We start from the raw sequence: 18076 nt of genomic DNA on the forward strand, positions 1-18076 counted from the left end.
ACTAATGAATTTACCAACAGGTATATCTGTTGGTAAATGTGGCAGGAAAAGTACTAAATTCCTTCATCCTAATAATGTGTTGGGTTGTTTATTCCAGTGTTTTTCAAACTCTCCCCAGGACCTTGGGGCTCCAGGAAAAGGCTGTAGCTGAGGGAGAACTTACACAGGCATGGCTCTGATAGATTGAACAAAAATTCAGAAGGAACAGGTCCACCTTCTTGAGCTCTGCCTCTGAAAATTCCACGTAGATTTATTTGGGGAAAGGATGGAGTAAAGGGGTTTCCTCTACTGAAAATAAATTAATGAAACTTAAAGATCACAGATTTAATCCATGTGGTATATTAAACTGGCTATATAAGCAGCAACCCAATCAGTAGCTCAGTCATAAAACCTCCTGAAGTGGGACCCCTCTGAGGATAGTTACGATGCTGGCAGTACTGAATATCTTTGACCCTGTCTGCAAAATGGACCTATTAAGGGCATCTGGCATCAAAGTCACAAATATTATAAAGAAATAAAGCAAATTCTCTATTGACCACATTGCTACAGTGACTATTACTAAGGTTCTTAGACTGAATCTTCTCTCTCTCTCTGTCTTTTTTTTATGTGTATCTCTAGGGACCCCAGATGATTTTTATTGCTGCTAAAGATCTTGGACAATTATCCAAACTGAAGGTAATATGAATTTAAAAAATGATGGATTGCCTGTGAAAAGTTCTGAGCTAACTACAGGTCAGCAAGGACCCACTCTTCTGCCAGCAATGGCATCTACCATGGCCGGACCAAGAGTGCGTGCGTCTGGGATCCCACAGTCTGCTTTAGAGATGAGTCAGATCAAAATGTAGGGACTGAGTTTTGTTTTCCCTGCCATGTTTCTCAGATTTTCCAGTTGGTAGAACAAATGGAAATTTTTGACTTTCTGTTGTAGCATTCAATGTTACTACTTTTGGAGCAAATTAGAGAACATATGTGGTCTGTCCAAAAGGTATCCAGGCATGTAATATGAAAAATAGAGACATTTATTAAAGATACAAGATTCAAGAAACAATGTACTTAGGACAATAATGCCTCAGTCCCCTTCGAAGTAGGCACCTTGGGACCTCACACAGTTCTTCCAATCGCCACTAGCTGCCCCATTATATTTTCCTGAATCTCATTGATGATCTGAGATCTTTTCCCTTTCAAAGGTGATTCTAGTTTCAGGAAAAGCCAGAAGTTTCAAGGTGTCAAATATGGGCTGTAGGGGGGCTGAATCACCTGGGTCATTTGATATTTCACCAAAAAATTCTGCACCAGTCATGATGTATACGTGGGTGCATTGTCATGATAAAGCTGCCCATCACCAGTTGCCCGTAGCTGTGGCCTTCTGAATCCAAATAGTTTCTGCAGAGGAATGTTCAGGCTTAACACAAAATTGGATGCAGATTGATTGCTTTCCTCATTCAGTCATTTTAAATGTGATAGCCACACAGTACACATGCTCATTCATTGACATTAACTGCTCCCACTGACTAGTACAGTGAACTTGTCACTGTTCATGCATGCTCATTCCAGTCCATTCTCCTTGGCTGCCAGGTTATATCAATGTCACACAAACTGTTCTGGTTATATTAACAATGGTTGGACTTTTGCTGGACAGACCTTGTATTTCCTTTCATATACTAAACTGGTTTTGTATAAATAAAAGCAAACTGGAATGTTTCAATGAAATCCAGTAAAGACTAAAGAAGTCTTATACCAAAACACCTAGTTGGGAAAATGAAACTCATCAAAGTAAACATTAAACTTGTCAGTATATTCAACACCATTATAAATGAGAATTTGCTGACTAAATAACCTTGCCCTTTATTATTGCTTGAGATTTACAATACTTACTGCAGATGTGATAGTTACTTGACTAGTCAGAAGAGGAACTTAACTGGTTAAAATGCATATTTTTCTTCTGTGACTGGCTTATTTCATTTAACCTAATGCCCTCTGGGTTCATCCATGTTGTCATATATAGTAGGATTTCCATCTTTTTAAAGGGCAAATAATATTCCATTGTATGTATGTACCACATTTCCTTCATCTATTCATTTATTTGTCAGTGGACCATACAGAACAACATGATTCCCATAGTCAGAAAGCATGTTGTTTTGTTTCAGTTTTGTGGATTAGCATATAGTGCAGCACAGGGATGGGTTCCAGACACAGACCACCTTGGCTCCAATTCTATCTCAGCTGCTTCCTACCATGGTGACACTAGCCAAAGTATCTAACCTTTGTAACCTTCAGTGACAGTAGCCAAAGTATTTAATCTTTTTAGCCCTCAGATGTGGCATTTGTAAAGTGCAGAAAATTTTAACACTTTGTTCATAGGATTGTTGTGGAATAAGTAAGATAACATATACACTATCTTTGCATAGTAACTGCAGAGAGAATGCCACCTCCCACTCACAGAAAGCGCTATTTGCCTCCTCCCCCAGCTGGCAGCTCCAAGTTAGGCATCACCAGGGTTGTTTTGTGTGTTAAACATGGAGGAGGATAATCCATTTGACTGTGTAATTACTTACTGTGATAAAATAGCTGCCCTATAATTTCAGAATCCTATTTTATCACCTACATTATCCCCTTCCCCAGAAAAAAAGCCAGTAATTCATTGAGAAGGTGTAACTGTCACCTAAAATTGTTTCTTACAGGTATTCAGTGATTTTGATGCTTCAAAGGGAAGGTAGATGTCACTGCCAAACTATCATTTTGTACCTTGGATCTCTATCTTTCTTCATCTCTGTTATCACTTTCCTGGGATTTCTACTTTCTACCTTATAGACTTATATGGTGTTAATAAATCCATATGAAATGGATCCATATGGTGTTGAAGCTTCTCAGATACAGCCAGGAAGGGGAAACAGCATAGTGTCTCATTATAAAGGAAACGGCCCAGGCCATGCTTCTAGCACCTGTGTGATGTTAGAAAACCTGCTCCACTTCTCTGAGCTTCACTTTCCTGAATGAATCATTGTATCAGGTAGAAATGTTTCTGTTTCAGGCGATGAAAAGCCATACTAACGTAAGCAAGGAGGAATTTTATTTCTACATGAAACTATGTGGTCCTAGGATAACTCCGGCTTCCATCACTGCTTGATTAGGAACTCAAACAATGTTACAGAAATCAGTCGCTGTCTTTCAGCTCTGCTTTTTCCTTATTTGATATATTGCTTGTAACAAAACTCCCTCCCTCTTTGTAAAATAGTTGTCTCTGTTCTGAACCCAACATCTTTGAACTTGACATCTTGTAGAGAAGAACACCCATACTGATGCAAGGAATTCCAGCAAAATCCACTGGCAGGCACATCATCAGCTCTGATGGAGTGTTATCAACATTCCCAAGCCAACCACTGTGGCCTGGGGAGTGACCTGCCATCTGGCTTAACCCACATGCCTGCCCCTGAGCTGCCAGTGCAGTCACGCCTGTCCAAATCTTGTAAATTTTTTGGGGGGTGGAGACTGGCTCCCCAGAAAACATACACATGTTAGGTGAAAATAAAATCCTAGTCCACTGAAAATATAGGTAAGGTCCCAAAATTTCATCAATTCAATTAATTCTCTTCTGATTATAATAACTGAATAGCAAATTATAATAATATGTCATAAAAGGGTTATTTCATCAACACCGAAATAATCTGAAGAACTAAAAATACAATCTTGGTACCCATGGATGTCCATGAAAAATAACTTAACTTCATATTTTTCAATTACTGACCCTTGATTTTTTTAATTTTTAAATTACTAGTGCACTTTTTATTTGAATTACAGAGCAATAAAGCCTCAATAATAATACACAAAAACTTAAAATCTAGCCATAATAAAGAACTTGAAGTTTTCAAAGATACTTCCCTTATTTATTCTGCTAGCCTATCACTACCAATATACGAGTATATATTTTTTTAATTATGGGCATTTATATTTTTTATACATTAGTTTGAAAACAGACTTGATCCACTGGAAAAGTGCTATCTAGAGTAATTCACCAGTAGCTAAATTTAGAAATCCTATATAGAAATATGAACAAATAACAATATTACTTAAAAGAACAAATGATCAAGAAAAATAGAACAATGAGGGAACTATGATTTTGAATAGATTCATGAAACAAATATCTATTCAGCAGTTTGATATATATTTATTACCTCATGTTTCTGGAACTTCATAATGTATAGATATTGTGTATACCCAAGTTTTTGTTATTTAATAGGATGAGATTTGTCATAATTTTTTAAATGAATACATCTTATGGACAGAGGTGGTACAATATCAAACCAATTAATAAAAATATGTCTGAGACTATGCATTTACCACCAGCAAGCAGTAACTCACTGGGCAGTTACTCATTGTCAGCCTCTTTCAGAGACTCCTTTATTTGAATGAGCTAATGTTAACTCCCAGGAAATTATTTCTGGTAAGAATTATATTTTTCTACAGTACCACATATATTATTTATCAGCATCTATTTTAAAAATGTGATCACCTCATAAAGCTAGTCAAGACTGATGAAGCCAGAGATTTGTTTAATATAAAATATTTGTATTTACTTGTCCTAAAGCATTTCCCCTATATTTCAGCAAACATTTTCCATTATTCTTTGAGTCTCAATGGGCATTTAATATTCTGTTTAAAAATATTAAATGGATTCATATGTTTGAGCAGAAATCCCTGTATGAGAAAGATGCAGCAAGATGCAGACATGTATACTACCAATCCATGAAGTATTATACCATGGTTTCAACAATATTCAAAGGAGTATGATTCTATTTAAGCACATCGAACATTACAAGATAAGATAAAAGAAGTACAATTCAATTACCAAAACTATATTGGGTGCCCAGCAGGTGATAATTGCCAAAATAGACACTGAATGGCTGCAAAAGACGTAGACACCACCTTCTGGAAGTTGTGTCATCCACTAAGTAACAGTGTAAGGGCTGGAACAGAAACACAAGCCAGTAGTTGTGATTGCACAATTTGTGAATTGCATGGAATGCCTGGCTAAGGTAGCGAATGATGGTCAACATGAAGTCCACGCTCCACTTGGCAAGTGATGTGTGCTGATATGGAGCTGTGCCCCGTAGAAAAAGAGGCACCTTTTATTACTGACCAAAGGCAATGATCCTGTAATCAAGCCATGCATTCTCAGAGCTGTGGGTTTTCCCTCTAATTCACACAAATGCACCTACAGAAGTTAGAATGTAAGTCCCAGGAGGGCAAAAGTCTTGTTTTATGGAACAACATATCTCAATTATCCTGACCAGTACTGGTACATAAGGAGCACTCAATCAATATTTGTTGGATCTTACTGACTAGAATAGTGGTGGCCTGGGAGAGACTGTATTAATTTAGGAGATCAGGATTTTTTAAGCTTTTCTCTTAGACAAATTTCTATTTTCTTTACTATTGTCTTCATTTCCCTAAAGAAGCTTTGAATGATGGGTTGAGACAGCTCACACTGAACAATGAGGAAAATCTATTGTAAAATATGGAAATCAGTTCTAAAATATTGAAAATGATTTTGAAACATTGAAAATATCTAGACCTAAATTCAATTAACACTTTCCTAGTAATGACTAAGCATTAAGGGGCTACAAGACAGAAAATACATTGGAGGCATTACAATTAAGGTAGTCTTTATCAGTAGCAATTGAAAAGCTAAAATTCACTTCTTAAATCCCTCCCATAATTGACCTTCTTGAGCTTACAGAACATAAAGCAAGGAATTGAGGTGAAAAAAGCTTTGCCTCACATTTTTCAGGTTTCTCACTTTTATCTTAATATTAACTTGTGAGTGAAAAAAAAGCCACATATGAATGAAAGCATTACTCTTTAAGTAAGCATTTAGCATTTCTTCTTTTGGCAAAGTGGATTTTTATTAAATATATGACAAAATAATCATCTAAAGTGTGTTGATAAGAAGATGTTTCAAATAGAAATGTTTGCACATGGGAATTATATTGATTTTGTTTGAAACTAGTTGTTAAATAAATGAACTGGTTATTTTATGAGCAACTGTTCATTTGTTTAACAGGAGCACATGATTCGAGAGGATGCCAAGGGCCTGACGCTAAGACAGTGCACTATAATGGAGGTGGTCCTGGCTACCATCAAGGTAAGGCTCCAGTGCCTCTGGATATGCATCCAGAGTCCTCCGTGCAGCCTCAGAGAAAGGTACCCCAGATGCATACCCATGGAGCTGTGCCATCCATGGACAGTTGCATAGATACATTCCAGAAGTGTGTCCGAACTTATCCCATACTATCTTCTTATTCCATCCACATTACTCTGCCCTTTTACTTGCCTCCTTTGTCTATCTCTAGAAAACATGTGCGAAATCAATGTTGTAACATCTGTTTTCAAAGAAAGACATGTACTATCCGCAGAGCCCAGTTAAACAGATGCTGCAGGAGATTAGAGATTAACAATTTCTTTTTATGTTCTATGCTTACTGAAATAGTTTTTATTTTTATTTATTATTTTTGTGTTTTAACAGTTCGCTTTTACTGTACTTTCCCCATTACTGTTTATCCCCCTTATACCCCCTTTCACCTCTACTAACCCCCCTCCTGAAATGGTTTTCAAAAGATCAGTCTTGTCCTCTTTCATATTAAGTGCAATAATTTGATTTTCTGCACAAAGCTCAAAGGCATTGTGTTGTGCGCATCGATTTTTCATAGCCAATGGTTGACAAAAGTTGTAGTGTGGGCTAAATGTGGGCAGATCTCATAATTTAACTTAGCATTTCTTTGTTTTCATAGATGCCTTATTTTCTATATATATGTTGTGTACTTATATGTTAAAGTTTATTAAAGAGTGAAAAATTAATTTATCTTCTAAATGCACACTGTGCCCAATGCCTCCACACTTCAGTATGGGAAGCATCTATTATTCAGGATGTGTGAACAGTGCAGCAAAAAGTATCAGCTACCAGGAGCAGTTTTCAGAGCAAGGAATAGTCTTGCTGGATGGAAGCAGACCTTGTATGGTATTCATTAGAACAGAGCTGTACCTGTGTAACAACTGGACACCTTCACGAAACTACCGCCTTGTGGCTTTTGTTTTGCAATGTTAGCATTTAATAAGAGGCTATCTTTTACTTCTTCAGTGTCAAAAGCTGCAAAATGAAATCTGTGAGGTATAAGTTTTGTAACACCTAGTGGAAATGGGAAGTGTGAATTTAGGCTGTGAGATTACAGAAATAGAATTGCTAAAATATGCAGCAAGACTATTATCTGAATAAAACTTTTTGAAAGAGTATTGTCTGGAAGTATGGAAATTTCACAAAATAATTTTCAGGGGGAAAATGAAAAAATGTGAAAAATAAATATAGGGAGAAAATGAAAAAAACAGCTATTTTTAAAAATGACTTTCAAAAATGTGACTAAGAAATGACCAAAATATAGGGAAATGCTAGTAGAAAAAATAAGAACTCTAAAGTGCAGCATGAAGAGGAAAAAAAGTAAAATTTTTAAAATCTAAATTCAGCTCTTCATGGATTTTATTAGATGAATGTATGACCATAAGAGAGAAAGAAAAATGTGTTCTGTGAAAATAAGGAATGACATTCAAAGTAGTGACAGACCTGGCTCCTGTCCGCAGTCACAATATTTCTCTAATTCTTCCTGGTCAAGACACACGGCCAACACCTGTAGGCTGAGTTCTGCCCAAACTCTGGGACAGTCCTGACCTCCAAACAAATCTACATCTTGACAGCTCAACTAACCCATCTTCCTGTCTGGGTCCTCTGTGATGATCTTTTAACTTAGCCTCAGGCACCAATCACTCACCTTGCTCTTTAGAATTTATCTGATGTCCAAACTTCAATAAATGGTTCTTTGTCATTATCTTATTATTCTAGTACTGGAGCCTGACCCTGGTACTCACGAGCCTCAGAGCCTGAGGTTGGGTCTCCAAGCTCCCTATTTCCTAACTTCTGTGACGCCAACTCTTTCTCAGAGGTCTCCATGCTCAGCCTGCTATTAGACTCTCTTGTTCCTGTGGCCTGCCCTTCTGCCAAGGCATTCTCCTGGTATTTGCTTTCAATGGGCCTGTCCTCAATTACCAAAGCTAGGACTCCCTATATCTTGTCTGAGGCTGATATTTGCTCCTACTGGCTGTCTTACCAAGCACTAATTCTCATGTTGACTACAAAGGAATTTAGAGAAAGAAGAATACTACTGAAAATAATTGAAATATTGGATGTCTGCCTGGAGCCCAGCAAGGGAACACTAGAAGACAAGCAGAGACCTCATGAGGAAGATGTTCTTAGAAGCAGCAGATGCTAACCATACTAACACCCAAAGGCTGCAAAAGAGATGAGACTTAATTTCTGGTTAGCACAATTTAAGCAAATAAGACAAGAGTAAGAAAAGGAGAAAGAGAGTGCTAACGAGTTTGTAGAATATAGGCTGAAATACTGTTTTAATTTTTTTAAATACCATCCAGGTATATACATTGTTTCACCTGGTCCTTATCAATATCCTGGGTGTTACATAGATTGAGAATGATTATTCATATTTTTAGACAAGAAAACAGAGGCTAAGGGGGGTTAAATTCTTTGTCTAAGGCCACAGACCTGCTAGTACTTGGCAGAACTGAGAAAAAACTCCAAACTCTATAGTCAATGCCCTTACTTCTATGTCATATTACTTCGCTAAATGTTAAAAACAAATGTAGATGAAATGTGGCATGACAAAATAGACACTATTTCTTCAGAGTGATTAATTCTTTTTAAATTAAAATTCTATATTTCAATTTTTTAGATTATTTTCTAATTATTTAAAAGTAATTTAAAATCTTTTAACCTCTATGCAAGTATTGATAAAAAATATTGACTCTCTTAATAATAAAAATTTTACTGGATATTTTCTTATCCCAGTCACATGTAGCTTTAATTATAAGCCATGAGGTTGGAATATGGTACAAGGAACAGCAGTTACAGTGATATGCTGCAGCTGTCATGGTTGCTTCAAGATATTCCATTCACCTGCCAACATAGCCAAGTCAGTAGTACTTGAAAATAAATGTAGAAAAGACAACAGCAGTGAGTCAGATAGCTGACAACTTAATCATTCTGTGAAAACTAACAGAGAGGCCAATTGGGAAACCCTAGTTTGAAGGGTCCTAGTTGTGCTTTTAAGTCTCAGACCACATGCCAGGAAGACTCAGGACTGCTGGATTCCCTGCAATGAGGGTTCTTTCAAAGAACAGGAGACATTTTTCCAAAAGCAAGTAAGTACTCTTGACCTGAACATGAATCCCAGACTTAAGAATATTCTTAAATCTTGAACAGTGCTCATTATTTTGCGATGAAGTGTTAAATACCTAGAAAAAATGCTGGCTGGTTTTGTTTGCCCCACTCTTCCAGTTCCCCTGGAACACCCATCCTTTAGATCTGAACACGACGCCCTGCACTGTATGCTGCAAGCATGTTTAACTTCGTGGGAACACAGGGGGTTAAAAGTAATAAGCATATGGCTCAGGGCCCTCTAGCAATCTACATTTCTTGGTATACAAGAAAGAATTTGACATGTACTTATTGCTTTTTAATTTAATTCTAGATAACACCATTTCTGGTACTCAGGATTCCAAAGAGCAGGATATACAATGTGATGTTATGTCTGAGGTTCTCCTCCTGACTAAGGTCTAACTTCATCCTGTTATTCATTATTCACAAGGCACTTTTGGTGGCTGCTTCTCAGCATCCTCTTTTCTTATCATTATAAGTATCAGTTTTGCATTATTTAAAATTCAGCTTTTCATGGGAAGAACACAGTACCTTATCAAGTTTGGATATTATAATTCAAAAATTATGTGAAGGTTTACTGTATACAGAAAATATGGTAAGGAATGAAGAGGTGGCTGGAGATGAGAGAGACTTTGCTCTTAACTTATGAACAAAAACATCTATAACTGATCAAATAAAAGAGATGTGGGCAAAGCTGTGGGGACTGCAGCAAGGGTGGAAATTTCTCTGTGGGTTCCCAGGGAACAGCTTCCTAGAGAAGAAAATTGGGAATTTAAAGAATACATTAAAGAAAAGCAAGGGGGAGAGCTGTTGCAGGCCTAGAGAAAAGCAGGAATGAAGTGCCAGAAGGTGTGGGTCAGCCTGACATCTTCACGTAGTCTAGTGTGAGGAACAGATCATGACTGGTATGTGTTACAGAGAATAAAAGAGGAACATTGGATTGGAGCCAAAATGCTGAGGCTTAAACATCAAGATCAAGAGTCTGAACTTCAGTTTGTTGACAAGAGGCAGGGAGTTGCTTAATCTGATATGATAATGGAAAAGAGGACTTCAGGTGTAGTAGAAAATAATTTTTTAAATATCTACCAAATAATTTTCTTAAAGTATATCTCAGTTGCTTGAGGCAGGTTATTATTATATCTAAGTTTTCAAAGTACATTATCTGCATGAATTTACCAAAATTATGATTCAAATATTGAAAGGAAAAAATGATGGTGGAGAATCACTACCAAAATAGTATACATAACCAAAAAGTAAATTCTTCCTGCAAATTCAGGAAGAAACATTAGCATGTTCCCATCAGTCAGTAAAAATAGATTATGCAAGATCTTCAAATATATGACAACTATGAAGAGTTGAAGAATTTAGAAAGCTTTTAAATGGGATTATAAAAGGAATATCTTGCTAAGCATGCAGGCAATCTTTATCTTGACTTTTTTTTATTTAGTAGTATTACTTTTTTTCCCCTCACAAACTTTAATCAGGTCTGAAGTGCTTTATTTTTTGCAGTTTCATGAAGAATACAAAAAGAAAACAGAAAAAATATCTCTAGATATTTTTCAAGTTAAAGAAAATGATATTTTCTTTATAGTTCTTTCGACACCTCCTTTTTCAGATGTAATAATAGTGCTGTTCACCAGGCACTCTTACATTAAGGAAGCCAATTTATGACTATAAAGGATGGAAGCTTTGACAATTATCAGAAGATGAATAAAAATCTAAATGTAAATAAAATATTTAAAACCATGTGGGGAATTACACCACTGGCAATTAGAGTAGCAGGATAGTGGGTGGTTAAGAGAGAGAAACTCCAGTGTGCAATTTCCTTTCCTTTCCTGTGGGAATGAAAATAGGCTTGATGGGATTATTGTCAGAGATTAAATAAGTTATCTTATGTAAAATAAGTAAAATAGTCCCTATCATTTAAGAAGCTCTGTAAATGTAACTACCATATTGCCTGAGAACTGGTTTAATTTGGAGGAGCCCCTCCCTGCTGTTCAACACAAGATCCCACGTACTCTAATGCAGCCAGGTTGCTCACCCCCTTTCGTAATAAACCCTTCATTCTCTCACAGTGAAGCTACCTAGTGAATGTGATTCTTTGCCCCACACAATAGTTCAAGTCCTGAAGGCCTTGCCTTTGCACAGCAACTTCTCACTATACAGGACACCAACCCCCTAACATTCTTCATTATTTACTGAGACACCCCTCTGGGAAGCAGTGCGGCTCCTCTCAAGGAGTTTTTACTCTAGATATATGGAAAAGGCACATTAAAAATTAGATAGTAATACATGTTAACTTATAAGATGACAGTGTAAGAGATGAAACAGGGTGATCCAGACACTAGTTGAGGGGCACAGATAAAAGTGGTGAGGGTTTAGAGGAGTAGGCAACTGCTATGAATTGAAGGGATCAGGAAAAGCTGAAGCAGAGGTCTTAATGGGATGGAAGGGAACTAAAAGTCTTGATAGGAAAGACAAGTTTTCTTTGGGAGAAGACTCATGACTTGAACATAGTCAGGGAGAAAGGATTTCACCAGAGAAACACACAAGACCAGAGGGTTAGGAGTCAGTGACTAGACTGTTCCACCCACCAGACTGGACTAACAGGAGATTTGCATAGTAAAAAACTATAAAATTAGGTTTAAGTTAAAAGTACAGAGGTCCTTTTGTACCCTCAGTGGATTCTATAAATGAGGAGCCATTGATGATTTTGAAAATATATGGCACGCCGGAAGTACCACTTCAGCAATGGAAATTTTACAGCAATGTGCAAAAGGGATTGAATGACTCAAGATTATAGTCACAAAGACCAGTTACAGTTATTTAATGAATAAGATGATGAGGGCTATCACCGTGGAGGTAGCAGTAGGAGTAGAAAGGGAAAGATGAACGAGGCACAAGAGAGGGAGAGTCACTGGAACCTGGAGACTGAAACTGGGGCAAGAGTAAGGGAGGAGCCCAGGGTGACTCAGAGGTTTTCAACTGAGTGGCTGGGAAACCATGGTTCCACTGAGAAAAATAGCAAATTAGGCAGGAGGGTCATCTTCCTGTTGCCACTTTGGAGTAAGATATGGAAGCAGGAATGTGAAAACAAGTACCTGGTAACTGCTGGAGGCAGGGACTGGTGCCCAGGATAGAAAATAGGGCTAGAGTTTAGGGAGTTATTCTACCAATTAAGTATATTTTCTCACAAGTAAAATGATCTTTACAGTTCACAAAGCTGCTACAGATGGAGTAATTAATTCCATCTTTACCACACTATAGTCAGGCACAGAGGATATTTCTGTTTCCATTCTACAAATAAATGAACTGATATTCTGTGAGGTTAAGTAATCTATGCAAAAATCATATTGCACATAGGAAAGATTTTAAAAATTGGATTTTCTAGCACATTTTAAAGTAAAAGGCAGAGAATCAAAAAGGTGAAGAGGATTCTAAAATCTCAGAATCAGGCCCATAACCAACATCTCCCTTCTCCTGCTCATACAGGGAGACACCACCTGCAGCATTGTTGGCCTGTGGCCACTGCCCACCACCTAATGGCCAGTTAACGGGACCTCACTAACTCATAAGCAACAGCCCCGATTTTTAAGATGCACTTATTATTGCAAAGGTTTTTAAATTGAACCAAAAATCTGCTTCCCTGATACTCGTAGCTATGCATTGGTCTTCTTTCTGTCCTTTGAAACCATTATGACAACTTATATTTTGTTTTGCTTATGATGCCCCTTCAGACAGAAGTAACTGTCAATGCTGCCTGAAGTTGTTGCAGCTGTTTACTAGACAACATGTCCCCAGACTTTACACAGCCCTGCTTGTCCAGCTTCGGATGCTCTTCACTTTTTCCTATTTCTCATAAACCATGAAGCCTAGAAATGAATTAGGAATGACTCTAATATTCCAGGTTTGTTCTAACCAGCAGAGAGTGTTGCTGCTCTCAACCTGATTACCTATATTAATACATGACAAGATTATATTAGCTTTGATAACTGCCCCATCACTTACAAAATCATGTTGAACTTGAAAGCAAATAAAGTTTTATGGCTTTTAAATATTGCTGATTTACACTAACTCATCCCTATTCTGTTGTCTGCAGAAAACATTTTGTCATAAATAAAGACCCCTTTTGTCTTTGTTATCTGATCCAGTATATAGGCTGAGCCATCATTCCAGACTGCCAAGACCTTTGAAGCCAGATTCCGTCATCCAATGTAATAACTTCAAGCTATAGCTCCATTGCACACATTTGTAAAACAAGCTTTCTGTCTTTGCCTCTCCAAGTCTGTGGTGAAAACCTCAGCCAGGCAAGAGCCAAGGGTAGGAAGAATGTCATCCAGCTGACATCCTTGTCCTTCATAGCACTGAACAGCCAACTTCTCTATGGCCCTCTTGTTACCAGATAGGGGCCTGGCCCTGAGTGGATCTGCCTAGAGCCAGCTGTAGTGTGTGCGTTCTTGACTTCATGAGGAAAGATTTCACAACACGACTCCAGGTCATTATGAAGATCCATTTATTAAAGCTGGACACAGTGAAACAAGGAAGGGCTTAGCGTGGAAGAAGCAACAGGAGAACCTAGGCTGGGCCGCCTTACCTCACTGGGAAGTCAGAGAAAAGGGGGGTTTGGAGACAGGTTCAGGGGACTAGTCTGGGACAAGTTGCCAGCTTCCCATTGCCTTAGAGTTTAGGAGACTTGTGCCTATGCAGAAAGAAGTTAGGCGAAGAAGAGGGGAATGGTGCCAGAGTGAGAGCCGACACTAGGTCCATTGTCTGGAGGCTTTTATCTCTCTCTTGCCAGAGGGAATTTTAGGGGAGGTCTCAGGGGAGGGTTTCAGCAGAATATTCACAAGTTGTCCAGGTTGTGCTTTTTCAGGGTCATGGGCTCCACTGATTGGTCATCTGTAGGGCAGGGGTATTTAGTCATTACAGTTGGTTCTGGTGTTGCCCACCTGGTTTTGCTGCTTTTCTGGGCCTGGAGCTGAAATACAACTAAGGCCTAGATGCTATCCCTAGGGAGGTGACCATCTGCCCCTGGCTGTAAATTGCTCTGCCATTGTCTTCAGCTTTCTGTCTCAGTTTCCCTATGCCACTTGCCAAGGAATTTTCCTAGCTTCTTAGTATCCTGTTTCACTCTGATTGAAAATCCCTTTCTTGAATGAGAAGAAAATGGTCTGTCCCAATGTGTTATTTTGCCAACTATTTTCTGCAAATTTGCACCTGTCTAAGTAAAACATCCAAACAAATCAAAACAGTTCAGGGATTATGCTGCAGGTTGCAGAGGAACAATAAGAAACTGAGTCATAGGGGTTTTGTTGTTGTTTGTTTGTTTTTATTTAGAACCAATGAAGAAGAATCCACTTTTCCACATACATAAAAGGGAAACTTGGAGAAGGCTTAAAATCCCACATTCGAAAACTCCCCTCTAGGACATAGTTCCCCTCCAAAATACTTAATTAATGAATGGAGAGCAGCTCAGCCTCACTGAGCTGTGGATATTGGATTTTCATGGCTAAGACATTCACTCCCACACATCAGCTTCACGTTTATATCCCTTAAGCCAGGGCTCTTGCAAAGAGTCAGAACTAAATTGAAATCTCTGAGTGACGTGCATGCAGTGAGTGCATCTTCCTTTGTCCTATCTGTGCTGGTGAGATAAACAGACCCCTGCTCTTAGGAGCCATGGCCAAGGTTCTGAACACCATGTGAAAGGCTTCCCATAAGCAGCATTCCATCAAGGTTTCATTTGCATAACCACAGAAGTCATTTCCTTTGCTCTTTGAGTAATGAGCCAATACCATGTTTTATTTGTCTGCGTTCACTGAACAAAGACTTTTATTCACAGCATCTTGCTTTCTTGTTTTCTCTTTTAACATTGCTACCTTCTGTGCCTGGTGTGTCTTGCAACATCTCCTGTTATATAATGCACCCAAAAGACAAAAGCATCATCACAAATTCTGCCCTTACAAATCTTCCATTCACTCACTATCCTGCTAGTGCCTTTGGCAGAAGTCAGTTCAGTGTCAACTCAAAACTCTTGGGAGACCCTTAGATGTTCCTCAGGAACACTCATATCTTATGTTTTCTTCTCATGATTAGTCCCCCATGTACAGAGCCTACAAAATAATGCCCTCCTAGTAAAAACATGTCATCCTATAAAATTATTATAAGGAGTTCAAGAAGAAATACGTAGTTTGTGTCTTCATAGCCTAACTCTAGCTTCCTTCTTTCAGGAAGTCTCTAGACCCTCAAAACTATCGCCATTACATGAAATCCAGTCACGTTCCAAGGATTTCCTAAATGATATCCCATGGAATATTTGTGCCCCCAAGTGTTAATAAATGTCTTACATGATATGTGTCCTGTAACCAAATAATTTTAAGAATGAGGTTTTACTTCCTATGGTTTCAGTTAACAGCAGTCAACCACAGTACAAAAACATTACAGGGGAATTCTTAGGAATAAACAATGCATACATTTTAACTTGGACACTGCTTTTAGTAGCATAGTGATATCTTAGCCGTCTCACTTCATCTTGCCTCAGATATAAATCATCCTCTCATCCAATGTCTCCACTCTGTGTACACCCCCTGCCCATTTAGCCACTTAGTAGCCAACTTGGGTATCAGATCAACTGTCATGGTATCACAATGCTTATGTTCAAGTAACCCTATTTTATTTAATAATGCCACATTCACATAACTTTTGTTACACTATATTATCATTAAGTGCTCCCTTTTATTACTAGTTATTGCCATTAATCCTCTATGTACCTAATTTATAAGGTAAATTATCTCATAGGCATGTGTGTACAGGGAAAAATAGTTTCTACAGGGTTTGTTGCTATTCTGGCTTCAGGCATTCACAGGGGGTCTTGGAACATACCCCCTGCAGGTAAGGGGGACTACTGTGTGTTAATGAAAGATTAAACAGATTTCTTTACCACAGTGGGTCACAGAACCTTTCATATGTTAATAAACATTATGAATCCTTAAGACTACAATGCCATCTCTCCACATCTTGGCCATTCAGACCAGTGTGAAGTGGTATCTCATTGTGGTTTTAATTTGCATCTCTCTGAAAGCTACTAATGCTGAACATCCTTTCATATGTCTCCGGGCCTTCGGGGCCCTCCGTATGTCCTCCTTGGACAAAACCAAGGCAGGGTGGAATCAGGGGAGGGAGGTGGAAATGCCTGGGGTGGGGTGGTGGGGGAGTGGTGGGAGGAAAATGCAGACAACTGGACTTGAACAACAATTAAAAAAAAACCTGCAATGCCATCTCTAAACTTTCCTAGGTCCACCACTGCCTAGAGGCAACTTAAATCTTCTAAGCAGCACAACTTCAGTGGTGAGAGTAGAATAATATTAGAAAATCAACAGAGTTCAAACTATACCAAAGAAATATATTCTGAGAATTTTAAGTACCTCAATTCTTCTTAAGTGTTGTTGGTTACCCAGGGGGATTGTCTTCTTTCTCTAGTCCAATTACAGTGACTTAGCTAGGCACTGCTGGAATTTATAATGGCGATGCTGATAAAATGATAAACATCAAAGATGTCACCTCTTTAGAAACCTCTACTGACTCCTTCCCCAGCAGAATGGTTTGCCTCCCCATTGTCTGTATTTCAAATCATTTTTCTTACACCTGCAACGTATTATTGAAGTCACGTTGGCATTTCGGTTACATTTCCTAATAGATTATAATCACTCTGACAGCAACCTCTGGACCTCTCTAGCTTCATATTTTTGGCAGCCAGCAAAAGGTCTGGCTCATGGTGTAGCTTTAAGAAGTATCTGCTAAGGGGCAGAGGGAGAGAGAACAGGCAGAAAGGCAGACCCAGACACTGATGCTGCAGGGTGAGCCATGGGCCCGTGGCCCTGTTCTCACAAATCAGACAGCGAAATTTTGGTCACCGTATGAATGCTGTCACCCATGCTGCTGTATGTACACTGTTAAGGAACACTTTTTAAAAGAGGGCATAGTATAATTGTGACATTGGTGCCATTATTAAACAAGCCAAAATATTATTTACCTCATCTGTTTATGAGGGAACTACTAAGCTCTTACAACAGGCTCGAAGGAGAATTTCAAGAGCCACACATAAGGATAAGCAGTAAAGAAATTTGAAGTAAATTTCCAAATATGGGCAAAACAGATCTACCCACAGAACAATAATCAGTGCTATCCTACCAGAAATAATTAATTTGCATTTATATGGATGAGTGCCATTTACATTATTACCCAATTCCTACAATTTACAGAGTTTAAAATATCTTAAAGACAATGAAAAGCAAAAATAACCCACTAATCTTTTTTGCCCATTTCCAAGTCACAGGCATCCCAGACAACTCTCATTAGTCCCAAGACATGGCAAAATACCATTATAGCTGCTGCTTATTCCTCTTGTACTTCTTTTTATTATAATCCTCTAGCACTTATACTTAGGTGTCATAAGATTGGAGCTTGTCTGAGAAACACTGAGAGAGAAAATGTTTCTTTCAGAGATCCTGCCTATGTTTGGTTCAACTCACCCCACTCTCTTTCCTGTTAGTGTAGGTTTTTGCATCTGATGGCTCCTTGGCTCTTATGTAAACAGACCTCCAGAGAGCACCCACCACACCTCTAGGAGAAATGGCAAGACCAAGCTAAACCTTTCCCTTTCAGTACACCTATTTAATATTTTTCCACCTTAAATATTATATCATGTTTCATGAAGAAAGGGATGATCATATTTTTTTTTTATTTACCAACATACCTGAAACAATTCTGGACTCATGGTTCTCAATAAACATTTTCTAC

General features: G+C 38.3%; 1 protein-coding gene across 5 annotated transcripts in view; it reads left to right on the forward strand.

Moving 5' to 3' along the window:
* Positions 1–18076, forward strand: part of UNC13C (unc-13 homolog C) — a 505027-nt gene that overhangs the window by 434353 nt on the left and 52598 nt on the right. For all 5 annotated transcript variants that reach the window (XM_045822765.1, XM_045822762.1, XM_045822764.1 and 2 more), the window contains 2 exons: positions 619–675; positions 6062–6142. In XM_045822765.1, the coding sequence (XP_045678721.1) occupies positions 619–675; positions 6062–6142 (138 nt within the window). The remainder of the gene's footprint in view (positions 1–618; positions 676–6061; positions 6143–18076) is intronic.

This window comes from Phyllostomus hastatus, unplaced genomic scaffold (assembly GCF_019186645.2).
Source record: "Phyllostomus hastatus isolate PE091 unplaced genomic scaffold, TTU_PhHast_1.1 phas_scaffold_501, whole genome shotgun sequence".
NCBI lineage: Eukaryota > Metazoa > Chordata > Mammalia > Chiroptera > Phyllostomidae > Phyllostomus > Phyllostomus hastatus.